Genomic DNA, 16,152 nt, shown 5'->3' with positions numbered 1-16,152 from the left:
GGGGGAGGCCTTCAACGAGATGGATTGATACGGTGGCTGCGATGATGGGCTCAAGTATAGCAGGGATTGTGGGGCTGGTGCGGGATCAGGCAGTGTTTCATTCTGCTGTGCATGGGGTCGCTATGAGTCGGAAACGACTAGACGGCACTTAACAACAACACCAACTAACAAATGTGCCCTACTCTTTACTTATTAAGAAGAAGCTCTGGTGGAAGAGTGCCTAAGGCATTTGACTTCTAAACAGAAGGTTGGCAGATCAAACCCACCATCAGTCCATGGAAGGAAGATGGGGCAATCTACTTGTATAAAGATTTACCACCTGGGAAATCCAATGGATGTCACAATCAACTGGATGGCAGTGGGTTTTACTTATCGACCTGGTTAGGTCCTAAAGACCAGGTCATTATGCAAAATCAGAGTTATGCAAGAGTCGAGGGTCATGCCACATCTTTGGCTCTGTCTTTCCCTAATTGCCTATTGGATACCCAGTGGTCTCAGGAGGCACATGGAGTGGCAAGCCTCCATTCCCCATTATGCTTTCTTCACTACCACAGAGCCCCTGGCGGTTAGGAGTGGTGGTGGTTGGGTAGTCTGCTGCCTGCAGCCTCCCAGTGCCTGCCCTGGGTGGGGACTCTACTCATCTTTGGTCTGTTCCGGCCCCATAGACTTGCATGGCCTTCTTTCCTCTCCCCTCTTCCTACCTCCTGCCAGTGACTTCCCTGGCACCTCCGGGCCCTTGCTCAACCTCTCCCTGACCACTGGCAACCTTGCATCATTCCACCATCATTCTGTGCCCTCCATGGCTGGACCTAGATATTGCAGATGAATGGGAGAAGGTATCCTGCAGCCAGTTGACATTCCTCAAGTGGCATGGTCATCTCTGGGGCCTCGTTTGGGGTGGCTAGCTGAGGGTACCCCAACCCCCCATGGCCTGGACCATCAGAGATGTTGCCTGAGAATCTTTTCAAAGTTGTTGCAAATTTGAAATGTCAGATAATAGGACAGTCAATAAGTGAGAAGTAGGTGTAATTATTCTAAGAACACTATTCTTCACTTTAGCTGATCATAGTCTCCTTTCAAGTCTTACCAATAAGAGAATCTTATTTATGTTTACATAATGAAGCACATTATGGATTTTAACTTTAGGATCAAAATTCTACATTTGCCTTCAGATAACAAGCACATAATCTACTAAGGATGTAAATTAAATGGTTCTCAACCACTTGTAGAAAGAAGAAAAAACAATTGACAATGTTTTGTGAGAAAATTTGAAAAGTCTGCTGGAAGATTCTGGTTTTAGGTACCTTCAGGGCAATGATCAATTTGGAATTTGACCTATGGGGGATTGTTCCAGAAAAATCAGCAAAACAAAACACTTAGGGATCTGGCAAGTATCTAGAGTTAAGGGAAAAGGAGGAGTATGGGAAAATAAGGATGACAGACTGTATCTGTCCCAAGGCATCTCCTGGAGTTTCAGTTAAGCAGTTAAAACCCATTTTATCCATTCTCTGACACAGCAAACAGATGTACTGCCACTCAAGATAGACCACAAACGGCTTGCATTTCATTTTTCATTAAAGTCTAGAACAGTCAGCTCTTCCTACTGAGACAGGACTTTTCATCAGGATAAAAATATAGCATAGAGATTTTCAAAAGATTCCTCACTCAGAAGGTTTCATTGTGCTAGACAGTATGGAGAAGATGTCAGTTCAACAGTGGCACGAAAAATGCTGAAACTCCTGCATTTCACTCATCTTTCAGCTATTGCACAAAGGGGCTTTTTCTAATTTTATTTTTGACAGTTTCTTCATTTCATTCTTTTTCCTTTTTTTAATTAAGGACCTGTGCTTATTCTTGATTAATTTAGTAGGAAGATGATATGGACCAAACAAGTTTAATGGTCAGAGCCAAGTAAAACATTTTGTACCCAGGAGACCAAAATAAAAGATTGACCTCGATTTAAACACCACCAAGCTTCATGGTATTAACACCAAGAAAAGAAAATGATTTTACTGCGTGTTTGTGAGAAAACAAGGAGACTATGTAGTTGTTTTTCCTTGCTATTAAAGAAAATTGTAATGTTTCTTAAATGGATGGAGCAATTTTTCTTTCAGGAATAAATATATTTAGCTTTTGAGCTGTATGAATAGCCATTGAATCAATATTTATTGGGGATATTTTAATTGCAAAGCCCTGTGCTAGGCTCTGATACACAGCGGTGAACAAAACAGACCAGAGCCTTCTTTCTCCTCACAGACAATAAACAAACAAACAAACAAATACACAGTTACTCATTCTGATGATCGCCAGCAAGAAACAAACAGGAAGCTCGTATAGAGATGACTTTCCTGAGATAGGTGGTCAAAGAAGCTCTTTCTGAGACTATAATATTTAAGAAGAGACCTAAAGAATGAGAAGCCAGCCACATCAAGTGGATGCTTTAAAAGCTGTCATTTCTGGAGAAAAGTCTCCAAAGTATGAATTTATTATGCAGTTTCCAAATAAACCTGAGGAGGTCAAGAGAAAATGTTTTCAGATTACAGTTTGGTTGGAGCAAGTATCCAGCTCTAAACCTTGGGGTATAGTTTCACCACTGAAAAATTGCTGTGGCTTTCCCATTCAAAAGGGATTTGCTATTCAAGGATAACAGTAGGTGAGGAACAACAAATTGTGGCAGAACAATTATTCCTGAAAGATTTTCTTTTCTATGAATTGTCTTTTGCTCATGCTGTATTAGACCAAAAAAAAAAAAAAAACCCACTGCCATTGAGTCCATTCTGACTCATCATGATCTTATTGGACAGAATACATCTGCCCCATAGGGTTCCCAAGGCTGTAAATCTTTACAGAATCTGACATGCCATATCTTTCTGTCCGTAGATTTGCTGCTGGGTTCAAACTGCTGACTTTTTGGTTAGCAGCCAAATGCATTAACCACTTGGTTATCACTGAAATCCAGCTAACTAAACTAATGATCTTATGATTTTATAGGCACTTTTATTTAATAGGCACTTTTACTAAACAAACATAGCTAAATTTTGTTTATCTACGAGGTTAAATAAAGAGGTCTGGTGGCATAGTGGTTAAAGGTTGGCAGTTTGAACCCAACAGACGCTTTGCAAGAGAAAGATGAGGCAGTCTGCTTTTGGTAAAGATTTACAGCCTTGCAAACAGTTCTACTCTGTCCTGTAGGGTCACCATGAGATGGAATCCACTTGATGGTAGTGGGTAATGGGAGGAATACCTAAAATACCTAAGGAATTTAAGTGGTGAAAGGGGATTTTTAGTAGTGATGATCCATTAAGAAGTCAGTTTATTATAAGTAAGGAACTCATTACTGTGGTGAGTATGTGGGGTATATACGTGACCCTTAAAAGAAGCTCAATCCAGACAATGTAGTTCCAATTATAATAGAAAGAATGAGAGGAATCTGTCAAATATTCTTACATATTGTTAAAAATTACATACACACACACATAGGTAAAATACATATATATATATATATTTACATAATATTGTATATGTATGTATGTGCTTTTATACATACATATGGGTATATATGAACCTTTTTCAAGTATACATATGTACATGTATGTATATTTGGACACATGTATATTTGAACACATGTGTATGTGAACACAGGTCATTGACTACTGAGCTACTGAGCAGGAGCTATTTCATATACAGACTGAAGCAGAAATCTGAAAAGGAGATACAGAGCAAGAACAAGCAGATGATATTGACAGATTTTTTCCAAAGTGTGATTATGCTATTCAGTCCAAAATTTTATGCAGATGTTTCAACAAGTTTTGATAATAACTGGTCATGTTCTAGCCCATCTGCAGAACAATGAGAATTTCTTGGTAAATAAAAATTTTACGTATTTTGATGATTGAATTGTTTTCACTTTTTCAAGAAATAAGTGACCTATAAAATTTCTATAAAAATCTGATTTTTATTTCAAGAACCAATAAAAGACAAAAATATGGTCATTGTGCTTAAATTATTAAATACTTAGAATTCTTGTAACATTATTTTCAGATCATCCAAGGTATTTTTGACCAACACCAAGACTTTCATTCAATAGGCATGGTATGTTAATATTCAATAAAAGTTTTCTTCTCATTGGAAGGAAGGTTGGGCAATCTACTTCCACAGAGATACCACCTCAGAAACCCAAGGAGAGATCGCTATGAGTCGAACCAACTCGAAGGCAGTGAGTTTAGTTTGGTTTGATAACTTTTACAGAGACCCTGGTGTAATGCAGAGTTGCCGAGACACCAGGACACGGAGTTGTTTCAGAGAAGTAGTTTATTGGCTCTCCCGGGAGAGGTTCTCGTGCCCTAGCATCAGGGCCAGAGAAGTCGCACCCCTGGGCAGGGGGGATAGATTCTTATAGACGGAGAGGACTTAATTGGGGACACTAAGGAAATGGCAGGGTCCAATTAGCTGTTGGCACGGGTCTGCACTTAATTAGCATGGGGTGCTTCACAGGAGGAAGTTTGTCATCACGTGGGACTTTCCAGCCTGGGCAGGTTTTGTCACCTCGGTTGTCTTATCAGGCTGTCTCATCAGGGCCTGACACCCGGAGGAAGCTGCTAACTGAAATGGTGGTTTGAGTTTGCTCCGGCCTAACACTTGGGTGTTGCAAATGTTTAAGTGATCAGATGCTAACCTCAGTTTGGAGGGTAGAGTCTGCGCAAAGGTGGCTTGGAAGTAAGGCCTGGTGACCTACTTCCAAAAACATCAACAACTGAAAATTTTATGTAGCATAGTTCTACTCTGACACATGGAGTCACCATGAGTTGGAATGGACTTGAAGGCAACTGTTTGTTTGTTCAAATATGCTACATAATTTTTTTTTTTAGTTAGCAAAACCATACAAGTACATAGATTAAACAGCCCGTAGGAAAACACTAGTTTTTTGCCCATTCTCTTCCTACTGTCTGTTCTCTAGAGGCAATTACATTGGCAATGGCCTCCCTATACGTTTTTAAAACATGTCAATACTGCTGCTTCTTGAATTTTCAGTAGGCAAAATCTACGGATTTTTTCACTATGAGTGAGGATGATATAAAACCAAAAAACCAAACTCACTGCCATTGAGTCAATTCTGACTCACAGAGATACCCATTGGGTTTCCAAGGCTGTAAATCTTTACAGAAGCAGACTGCCTTATCCTTCTTCCACAGAATGGCTGGTGGGTTTAAATCGCTTACCTTCTGGTTAGCAGCCAAACGCTTTAACCACTACATCACCAGAGCTAATTGAGGGTGATAGGTTACTTTAAGTCTCTTCAGAACATTTAAACACGTCAGGAATCCCATCAATTACACCTTTTGCAGACTCTCTGAGTCTTCTGACGTGCTCCAATTTGAGCTGACTGTTTTCTACATTTGGTACACAGCTGCCATCATAGACCCTCCACTCACAGTCATTCATGGGACTCCCTTTGACTCTCCTAAATTTGATTCCCTTTGTTCTGGATCCCAAGTCTTCCTTAGCTTATTACCAAGTTCAGGTAGTTTCCTGAGAAACCATGCAAGTATATCTGAAAATGTCTTTACCCATAAATTTAATTGATACTTTGACCTTGAATAGAATGAATTTTGGGGTGAACATCACTTTACTTCAGAACCTTGAAGGCTTTTCTTCATTTTCTTCTTTGCATACCTGCTGATAATTCACAAATTTATATCTCTAGTCTAGACCTTGCCTCTGAGATCTATACCTGTGAACCTTATATGTCCCAATGGCTTATTTGACAGTCTTTAGCTTAGAATCAATATGTCTCAAAGCGATCCTATGACCCTACTCTCTCAAACTAGGTCCTCTTTTAGCATCCTCGGTAGTCAGGAGCTCTGGTGGCACAGTGCCTAAGGCATTTGACTGCTAACCAGAAGGTTGGTGTTTCAAACCCACCAGCTACTCTGCAGAAGGAAGATGAGACAATCTACTTTAAAGATTTACCACCTTGAAAACCCAATGGGGGTTGCTATGAGTCAGAATTGACTCAATGGCAGTGGGTTTATCTTGGTAGTGTCACTACCCAGGTATACAAGCTGAAAATTAGGATTTATGACACTGCCTTCTCTCATTCTCCATATCCAATCCTTCTCTAAGTTCTAGCAATATGCTCTTAAATATCTGTGCAATTTGTTTACTTTTCTTCATGTTGTTGTTGTTGTTATGTCCCGTCGAGTCAAACCCGACTCATAGCGACCCCTCCTTGGGTTTCCGAGGCAGTATCACTACGGAAGTAGGATTGCCCAACCTTCCTTCCGAGGAGTGGCATCTGCCAATACCTCCACGTCATCACCATCTCTCACTTGCACTAGGGCACTACCCTCCTTACTGATCTTCCTGACTCTATCCTCCCATCTTCTCTACCCCAATATCAAGCTAATTTTTGTATGGTCTTTAAAAACAAAACACAACTTCATGTGTTTTCATACCTCTGCTTAAAACTGTCACTGGCTTATTTGCATTTAGGATAAGGGCTGAAACCTTTAGCTTTGCCAACAATATCGTGAAAGGTGTGGCCCCTCCCTACCATGCCAGCTTCATCTCACATCGTGACACCTTCAGGCTCTCTGCACTTCAGCCTCATTGACCATCTTCATTTCCTTGAATGCCCAAGACCCTCTTGAAATGGAACTTTTGTACCTGCTCTCTCCTCTGTCTATTTCTGCTTTGTCCAATAGAACTACTTCCTTTACCTCTACGTGCTCAGGTGCTGTCTCCTCCAGTGTGAAATAGGTGCTCCATCATGTTTTTCTCTGCCATGATATATTGTAATTACTTATTTATATACTTGTCTCCTCACTAGACTTAGAGCGAAGAAAATTTATCTTTGTATGCTTGGGACAAAACACGGTTTCTGACACATAGCAAGTAGATTGTAATTAATTTCAAATGACTAAAATAGCTCATTTAATAGCAAGAAAAAAATGATCAGTTATAAAAGATATTAATGCTTTTATGATAAATTAGGCATTGGATATATTTTAAGAAAAATATTTTTCAAAGAAGAGATTTTATAGAAAGGAACATCAACATTTCCTTACTTTCTTTGTTTTGCCCATTGCCTTCAGGATAGAAAGGTTTAGGTCTTCAAGTGCTGCTAGTACATTCTCATATTCCCCCAAATGCTGAGAAAAATATTCTGAAAAGTAAAAATATTGAAATAAATACATGTTTGAATTTAAGGAATCATAAAACAAACAAAAAAATCAATTGATGATTTATTCCATCATGAGTAAAACAAATAGTCAAGTATAAATGGCAACTGAAAGCTTTTCAAATAAGACTCACTGAAGTGCCGATACACTCATCTCATTAAATAAAAGAAACCAGGATTGCTACTATTATCTTGAAGAAATATTCTTTCCTACAAATAGGAAAAAAAAGAACCTGGACTTAGCAGAAAGACTGTTTCAAAAAAATAAATTGTTCTCAACAGCTTGTTCTAGATGTCACAAAGGTAGTAATTTCAGGGGAGACATTTTGGGAAGGTAAGCTCTCTTTGAGGCAAAGAGTCAATGATGGTGCAAAAAGCCAGAGGGATGTCTCCTGTGGCTCTTTCTATGCAACTGTCCTCGTCATTATCCAATTATTTTCAGCAGTGTCGGTGGAGAAAAAGACATTCGTTACATTTTTCAGCTGTTAAGAATAAATAATACATTGGCTGTCACCACTAAAATTTTAAAAGATGGAAACACAGACTCATTCCAAATGAGTAAGTTGAAATATAATAGAGATAAATGCAAAAACTTATATTTCCTTACAAATGTCAATTGTATATTTCTACATGAGAAAAATCTGGCATGAGAGAAATCTATCCATTGAAAAGATCTCTACAGCTTTCAGTTACTAGAAAATCCATAGCCTTCCCTATTACTGAGAATTTGCCAAGAGATGAAATGGATTTTGTTAATGCTTCTCTTTAATGTGTCATACCTATTTGTGGAATTAAATTGGAATGGTAAATATAATCATATATCACCAACTACTGTCAATTCCAACTCATAGTGACCCTATAGGACAGAATAGGACTGCCTTATAGGGTTTCCAAGGCTGTAAATCTTTACAGGAACAGACTGCCACATCTTTGTCCCACAGATCTGCTGGTGAGTTTGAACTGCCGATCTTTCAGTTAGCAGCTGAGTGCTTTCACCACTATGCTACCACAGACCCTCTTAATCACATATAAGTCACTTAAAATCACTGGGAAACTGCCTTGATTAATTTATATAAGCCTCCAGATGGAATTATTTGTTGACATTGATTTTAATAACAAATAGAAAGTGCCACGGTCTGATTCACTAGTTAATATAAACCTTCTTTTAGAGAAGAAAGAAAACAAAGGTGAGCAATAAATCAATTACAGACTTCTTGTTGCTAGGTGCTGTTGAGTCAGATTCAACAGCAACCCTATGTACAGAATGAAACACTGCCCGGTCCTGCATCGGTCCCACATTCCTGAGCCCATCGTTGCAGCCACTGTATCAATCCATCTCATCAAGCGTTTCTCCTTTTTCACTGATGCTCCAATTTACCAAGCATGACATCCTTCCCGAGGGAATCGTCCCTTCTCATAACATAAGCATAGTAGGTGAGATGAAGTCTGGACATTTTTGTTTCCTAGAAGTTTTTCAGCTGCACTTCTTCCAGGACAGACTTGCTAGTTCTTCTGCAATACTTTGGATATTCTTTGCCAACACCACAACTCAAAAGGATCAACTCTTCTTCAACCTTCCTTATTCATAGTCCAGCTTTCACATGCATATGAGGCTACTAAAAATACCATGGCTTGGGTTACTGTTCTGGTTACCTAGTACTGCTCTGACAAGAATACACCACAATGAGATGGCTTGAACAAACAGGAGTTTATTCTCTCACATTCTGGAGACTATAAGTCCAAGTTCAAAGTGCCAAGCTCTAGGAACTGGAAGAAAGCCCCTCAACCTTGAGCTTCAGCTCTGCCTCCTGCTCCCGGCCCACTGGAGCTGGAGGCTTTTCTTCACTCAGTTGCTGCCTGCTGAGGCTGACAAGCCCGAGGTTGACAAGTAAAAAGCACAGTCCCTATGTTACCAAAGCCTTTAGGCTCTGTTAGGCGCACCTTAGTCTTCAAAGAGACACCTTTGCTCTTAAGCACTTTAAAAAGATCTTTCGCAGCAGATTTACTCACTGCAATGACGTCTGATGTCTTGACTGCTGCTTCCACGGGTGTTGATTGTGACTACAAGTAATATGAAATCTTTGACAACTTCAATCTTTTCTCCATTTATCATGATATTGCTTCTTGGTCTAGTTGTAAGGATTTTTGTTTTCTTCATATTGAGATGTAATCCACACTGAAGATTGTAGTCTTTAATCTTCACCAGTAAGTGCTTCAAGTCACCTTCACTTTCAGCAAGCAAAGTTGTATAGTCTGCATATTGCAGGTTGTTAATGAGTCTTCCTCCAATCCTGATGCCATGTTCTTCATATAGTCCAGCTTCTCGGATTATTTGCTCATCATAGATTGAGTAAGTGTGGTGAAAGGATTCAACCTTGATGTACTCCCTTCCTGATTTTAAACCAGGCAGTATCCCCTTGTTCTGTTTGAATGATAGCCTCCTAATCTATGTGCAGGTTCTTCATGAGCACAATTAAGTGGTCTGGAATTCCAATTATTCTCAATGTTATCCATAATTTGTTGTGATTCACACAGTCAAATACTTTTGCATAGTCAATAAAACACAAGTAAACATCTTCCTGGTATTCTTTGTTTTCAGCCAAGATCCATCTGACAGCAGCAATGATATCCCTCACTCCAGGTCCTCTTCTGAATCCAACTTGCGTTTCTGGAAGTTCTCTGTGAAAATACTCCTGCACTCATTTTTTAATTATTTTTGGCAAAATTTTACCTGTGTGTGATATTAATAGTATTGTTTGATAATTTCCACATTCTGTTGGATCACCTTTCTTTGGAATGGGTACAAATATGGATCTCTTCCAGTCAGTTAGCCAGGAAGCTGTCTTCCAAATTTCTTTGCATAGACGAGTAATGTTTCCAGTACAGCATCTGTTTGTTGAAACATCTCAGTGGGCATTCTGTCAATTTCTGGAGCCTTATTTTTCACCAATTCCTTCACTGCAGCTTCAACATCTTCTTTCAGTACCACTGGTTTTTGATCATATGCCACTTCCTGAAATATGTGAACATTGTCCAATTATTTTTGGTACAGTGACTCTGTGTGTTCCTTCCATCCTCTTTTGATGTTTCCTATATCACTGAATATTTTGCCCAGAGAACCTTTTAATATTGCAGCTTCAGTCTTGAATTTTTTTTTTTCAGTTCTTTCAGCTTGAGAAATGCTGAGTTTGTTCTTCCCTTTTGGTTTTCTAACTCCAAGTCTTCACACTTCATTATAATAATTGACTTTGTTTTCTCAAGCTACTTTTTGAAATCTGTTTGGTTCTTTTATCTTGTCAATTCTTCCATCTGCTTTAGCTACTCTCTGTTCAAGAGCAAGTTTCAGAGTCTTCTGACATCCATTTTGGTCTTTTCTTCCTTTCCTTTTTTTTTTTAATGACCCTTTCTTTTCATCATGTATGATGTTCTTGATGTCATCCTCCAATTCATCTGGTTTTCAGTCATTGGTGTTCGATGCAACAAATCTATTCTTCAGATGGTTTCTAAATTCAGGTGGGATATAATCAAGGTCATATTTTGATTCTCATGGACTTGTTTTAATTGTCTTCTGCTTCAATTTGAACTTACGTATGAGCAATTGACGGTCTGTTCCACAGTCAGCTCCTGGCTTTGTTTTGGCTGAAAATATTGAACTTCTCCATTGCCTCTTTCCACAGATATAGTCGATCTGATTTCTGTGTATTCCATCTGGTGAGTTACATGTGTATTCAGCAATGCAATGCACTGGCATAGAGTCAGATCCGACTTATAGTGACCCCTCCTTGGGTTTCTGAGGTGGTATCACTATGGAAATAGATAGCCCAACCTTCATTCTGAGGAGTAGCTGGTGGGCTTGAACTGCCAGCCTTCTGGTTAGCAGTCAAATGCCTTAGGCACTATGCCACCAGAGCTCCTAGTCACCATTTATGTTGTTGAAAAAAGGTATTTGCCGTGAATAAGTTGTTGGTCTCGCAAAAGTCTATCATGCTTTCTCCGGTGTCATTTCTATCAACAAGACCATATTTTCCAACTACTGGTGATTCTACTTTATTTCCAACTTTTGCATTCCAATCACTATTAATAATCAACACATCTTGATTGCATGTTTGGTCAATTTCATACTGCAGAGGTTGGTAAAAATCTTCAATTTGCTCATCTTTAGCTTTAGTGGTTGGTGTGCAAATTTGAATAATAGTGGTATTAACTGGTCTTCCTTGTAGAAACATATATATATTATCCTATCACTGATGGCACTGAACTTCAGGATAGATCTTAAAACATTTTTTGTGACAATGAATGCCATGCCATTCCTCTTCAGTTTTTCATTCCCGACATAGCAGATCATATGGTCGTCTGATTCAAAATAGCCAAAACCAGTTCATTTCAGCTCACTAATGCCTAGGATATTGATCTTTATGCATTCCATTTCATTTTTGACAATTTCCTATTTTCCTACATTCATACTTTGTACATTCTATGTTCTAATTATTAATGAATATTTGCAGTTGTTTCTTCCCATTTTCACTCATGCCACATCAGCAACTGGAGTTCTGAAAGCTTTACTTGGTCCACATCATTGAGATTGCCTGTACTCTGGGGAGGCAGCTCTTCCCTAGTCATATTTTGAGTGCCTTCCAACCTGAGGGGCTCATCTTCTGGCACTATATCAGACAATGTTTCAGGGCTATTTATCAAGTTTTCCAGTAACATATCAGACAGTGTTTCACTGCTATTCATAAGGTTTTCACTGTCCAACACTTTGAGAAGCGGATGGCCTCTTCCTTCTTCCGAGTCTGTCTTAGTCTGGAAGCTCCACTGAAACCTGTCCACCATGGGTGACCCTGCTGGCATCTTGAAATACCAGTGGCATACACTCCAGCCTCAGAGCAACACTCAAGCCACCACAGTACAACAGACAGACAAGTGGTGGAATGATAGACTATGGCTGTCAAAATATAAACAGTCTGTTTATATATGGATTAAATACAAATATATTTGTGGCAAAAAGCAAAATGCATGCCTAATTGTGTATTCCTTAACAATAGTGTATGGTACAAATATAAAGGTTTTTGTTGGGAGGGATTTGTTTGGAGATAAATAAGAAAGGTTTCAAATAAAATTAATGAATGCTTCAAAATAACATTTTTCTCTGGGTTAGCATGTTGACTTTCTGATAGTGCTGACAGAGATATCTGACCTGGTCTGTGCCATTAATTGTAGTAAACAGTCTTTGTGAAAACAAAACAAAAACTCTTCATGAAGCAGCAAGCAGCTGACATGACTATTGTTTGTTCATTAGTTGGAAAAATAATAAATATGACAATAGAGTTTGTACTAAGTTAAAACAAGCAGAAAGTATGAAAAAAGCGCAAATGTGAAGTCATGCACTCTTAAACATTTCTATTTTAATACGTACAAAACCTCAAGGAAGACTGATAGGGGTTTTAAATGCAAGCAAGCAGAAATCTAAAATAGAAAAAAAGTAGGGTCATGAAAAAAGTGAAACAAGAAGTAAAGCCATCTTTAAACATACACTTTTGCATCCATAGACATTTGGCTTAATTAATGAGTGTCCCTGGGGAGAATTTAAGCAATCTTTCTACCTTACAGTTGACATATGCACACACATGTAGGCATGTGCTGAATTAAGCCTATAAAAAAGACAATAACTAGAGGTTTTGGAATTGACACCTATGTACCTTTCATTTATTCATCCCAACTGTCCAACTAGTTAGGAAAAAAAATCACTCTCCTGGTAACATACTACATGGGAAAGGAAGTTTCTCTGAGAAGAGAATTATAACGCCCAAGTCTTGGATACGGTTAAGTTGGAACTTCAGGGTAAGACTTATTTTAAGGTACAGCTCAGTGTCACTCAAATTGTTTTACAACTTAATCAACAAGGGGCGTGTGCCTGGAAGCCAGGACAATGAACTCAAAGAGGAAATTAGATGAAATAGCCAGAGACATTTAACAAGACAAAAGAAGATAATGCTCCTCCACTTTGTCATTGTCAGTATTCATTTACTCATCCCACTACTTAACAAACAATTATTCAGTGCCTACTATGTGCCAGGGAGGAGCCCCTGGGTGGTGCAGAAGATCAACCCTCTCAGTTATTAACCAAAAGGTTAGTGGTTTCAGTCTACCCAGAGGTATGTCAGAGGAAAGCCTTGGCAATCTACTGAAAGATCAGCCACTGAGAACCCTGTGAAGTACAGATCTGCTCTGACTCACACAGGGTCACCAGGAGTCATAACTGACTTGATACACACACACACACACACACATATATACACGTACACACACACACACACACACCCCTATATATATATATTACGTGCCAGCTGCCATACTAGGGTCTTGGGATACAAAGATGAAAAGACAGAGTCCTTATTTTAAAGGCGACTTGGTGGTACAATGGTTAAACATTCAACTGCTAACCAAACATTCGGCAGTTTTAACCTACCCAGTGCTCTATGGGAGAAAGACCTAGTGATATGCTCCCATTAAGACTACATCCTAGGGAACCCTATGGAGTAGTTCTACTCCATCACATGTGATTGCTATGAGTTAAAATTGACTCATCAGTATCTACCAGTGACACAAACAAATGTAATGCATATGATCATTGTTATAAGAGACAAACTTACTGCTGTCAACAAGGTGCAATCAAAGAACAGGGCAAGGAATGACCATGCCTGCCTGGTGGAAGTCAGGGAAAATTTCATGGAGAGATATCCAGTAAGTGAAGGGCTGATCTAAATGATGGATAAGCCTTAAGCTGCTGGATATTTAGAGGGAGAATAACCTCTTGTAAATAAAGGCAGTGTCTTGTCATGTCCAGAGGAGGATTTGTAGTTCAGCATTGCTAGGGCATAAAGGACAGGACTGGAAGATAACTGAGGACAGGAGACAGCAAAGAAGCAGGATGCTAAATTTCAGTGGTATGAGAAGCTGGGTGTGTTGGAAGCATTCCTTCCTAGGAACTCTCAATTTTACACTTGTGTCTATTTCACTATTTTTGTCCATCTGCATCAGGATCCTCTCGGGCCTCACTACTCAGCATGTGGTCTGTGGACCAGCAGCATCAACATTCCCTAATCACTTATTAGAACACAGCATTGTGGCATTACAGTAAGAGAGAGAAAGATTCAGATCAAATATTGCTTCCCTGAGAACCTCATCTTTTTGTAAGAGAATAACTTCCTGGAGAAGAGATATACTTTTAATGAAATCTGCATGTGGGTTGCATGGTTAGTTGCTGTTGAGTCTATTCCAACTCATAGCTACCCTATGTACAGCAGAACCAAACACTGCCCAGTTCTGCAGCATCCTCAACCATTGTCATGCTTGAGTCCATCATTACAACACCGTGTCAATTCATCTTGTTGAAGGTCTTCCTCTTTTTCACTGACCATCTACTTTACCAAGTACTATATCCTTCTGGGACTGGTCCCTTCTCATAACATGACCAAAATATGAGAAAAGGGGAACCAATTAACACAGACACAGAAGATAATCCTGGACCCCTGAGCCTTGAAGGGAAGGATATAGAAGTGGACTAAACCCCAACTAGCAGAAGAATTTGCATGAAAATACCAAAAAAGGAGACATACGGAGCTGTGGTCTGGCAGCGATCATTTATTTTCAGGTTGTGTCAGAGAAAGTCTGGCCATTCTCATTTCTAATGGGCATTCCCAATACACTTCTTTCAAGACAGATTTGTTCATTCTTCTGGCAGTGCCAACACCACAATTAAAATGCAACAGTTCTGTCTTCCTTATTCATTGTTCAGCTTTTACATGCATATGAGACTATTGAAAATACCATGGGTTGGGTCAGTCACAGCTTGGCCTTCAAATTGGCATCTTGGCTATTTAACACTTTAAAGAAATCTTTGGCAGCAGATTTGCCCAGTGCAATACATATTTGATCTGTTGACTGCTATTTCCATGGGCATTGATTGTGGATCCAAGTAAAAAGAAACCCTTGACAACTTCAATCTTTTCTCCATTTATGTGATGTTGCTTATTGGTCCAGTTGTGAGGAATTTTCATTATGTTGAGGCATGATAAAGGAGCCCTGGTGGTGTACTGGTTAAAATACTCAGCTGCTAAGCAAAAGGTCAGTAGTTTGAATCCACCAGCTGCTCTCCATGGAAGAAAGAGGAGGCATTCTGCTTCTGTTAAAATTTACAGCCTTGGAAACCCTATGGAGCAGTTCTACTCTGTTGTATAGGGTCACTATGAGTTGGAATTGATTCGATGGCAATGGATTTGGTTTTGGTTTTGAGGTGTAATACGTACTGATTACACTTGTAATCTTTGATCTTCATCCATAAATGCTTCAAGTCTTTATTTTCAGGTTGTGTCATCTACATATTGCAAATTGTTAATGAGTCTTCCTCCAGTCCTGATACCACATTCTTCTTCATATAGTCCAGCTCCTTGGCTTATTTGCTCAGCATCCAGATTGAGTAAGTATGGTGAAAGGAGACAACCTTGATGCACACCTTTCCTTTAAACCATTTGGTATCCCCTTGTTCTCTTCAATTGACTGTCCGTTGGTCCCTGTATAAGTCCCTCAATAGCACAAGTGTTCTAGAATTCCCATTCTTTGCAATGTTATCCATAATTTCTTATGATCCACACAGTGAGCTGTGTGGACATGAGTAAAATGGAGTTGTACAGTGGATTTGGAAATGTGTGAGAATCAATCCTTGTCAATTTAAATGAAGAAACTTTGATTACGACATACAAGAAAAAAATTTGAATTGACAAATGTTTGTGTTACCTATATTTTTACAATAAAGCAAACAAAGAGTTGAAAGAAATAATACTAAATGTTAACATTTACTAAACAAAAGACAAACTTTAATAAGCAAATGAAAGTTTGGAGCTTGGGACTAATGAAAGAATAGGAAACAGATAGATTTCCGGTAAGATGGCGGAATAGGGAGAAAGACTGCA

General features: G+C 39.1%; 1 protein-coding gene across 1 annotated transcript in view; it reads right to left on the bottom strand.

Annotated features, from left to right (window-relative positions):
- NECAB1 (N-terminal EF-hand calcium binding protein 1) overlaps positions 1–16,152 on the bottom strand; it is a 245,033-nt gene that overhangs the window by 100,767 nt on the left and 128,114 nt on the right. The window contains exon 5 of the mRNA XM_007948743.2: positions 7,068–7,165. Coding sequence (XP_007946934.1) covers positions 7,068–7,165 — 98 coding nt within the window. The remainder of the gene's footprint in view (positions 1–7,067; positions 7,166–16,152) is intronic.

Source organism: Orycteropus afer, unplaced genomic scaffold, assembly GCF_000298275.1.
Source record: "Orycteropus afer afer isolate SDZICR_OR568_19922 unplaced genomic scaffold, OryAfe1.0 scaffold00222, whole genome shotgun sequence".
In the NCBI taxonomy this organism is placed as follows: Eukaryota; Metazoa; Chordata; class Mammalia; order Tubulidentata; family Orycteropodidae; genus Orycteropus; species Orycteropus afer.
This window is presented reverse-complemented; position numbering and strand designations above follow the sequence as displayed.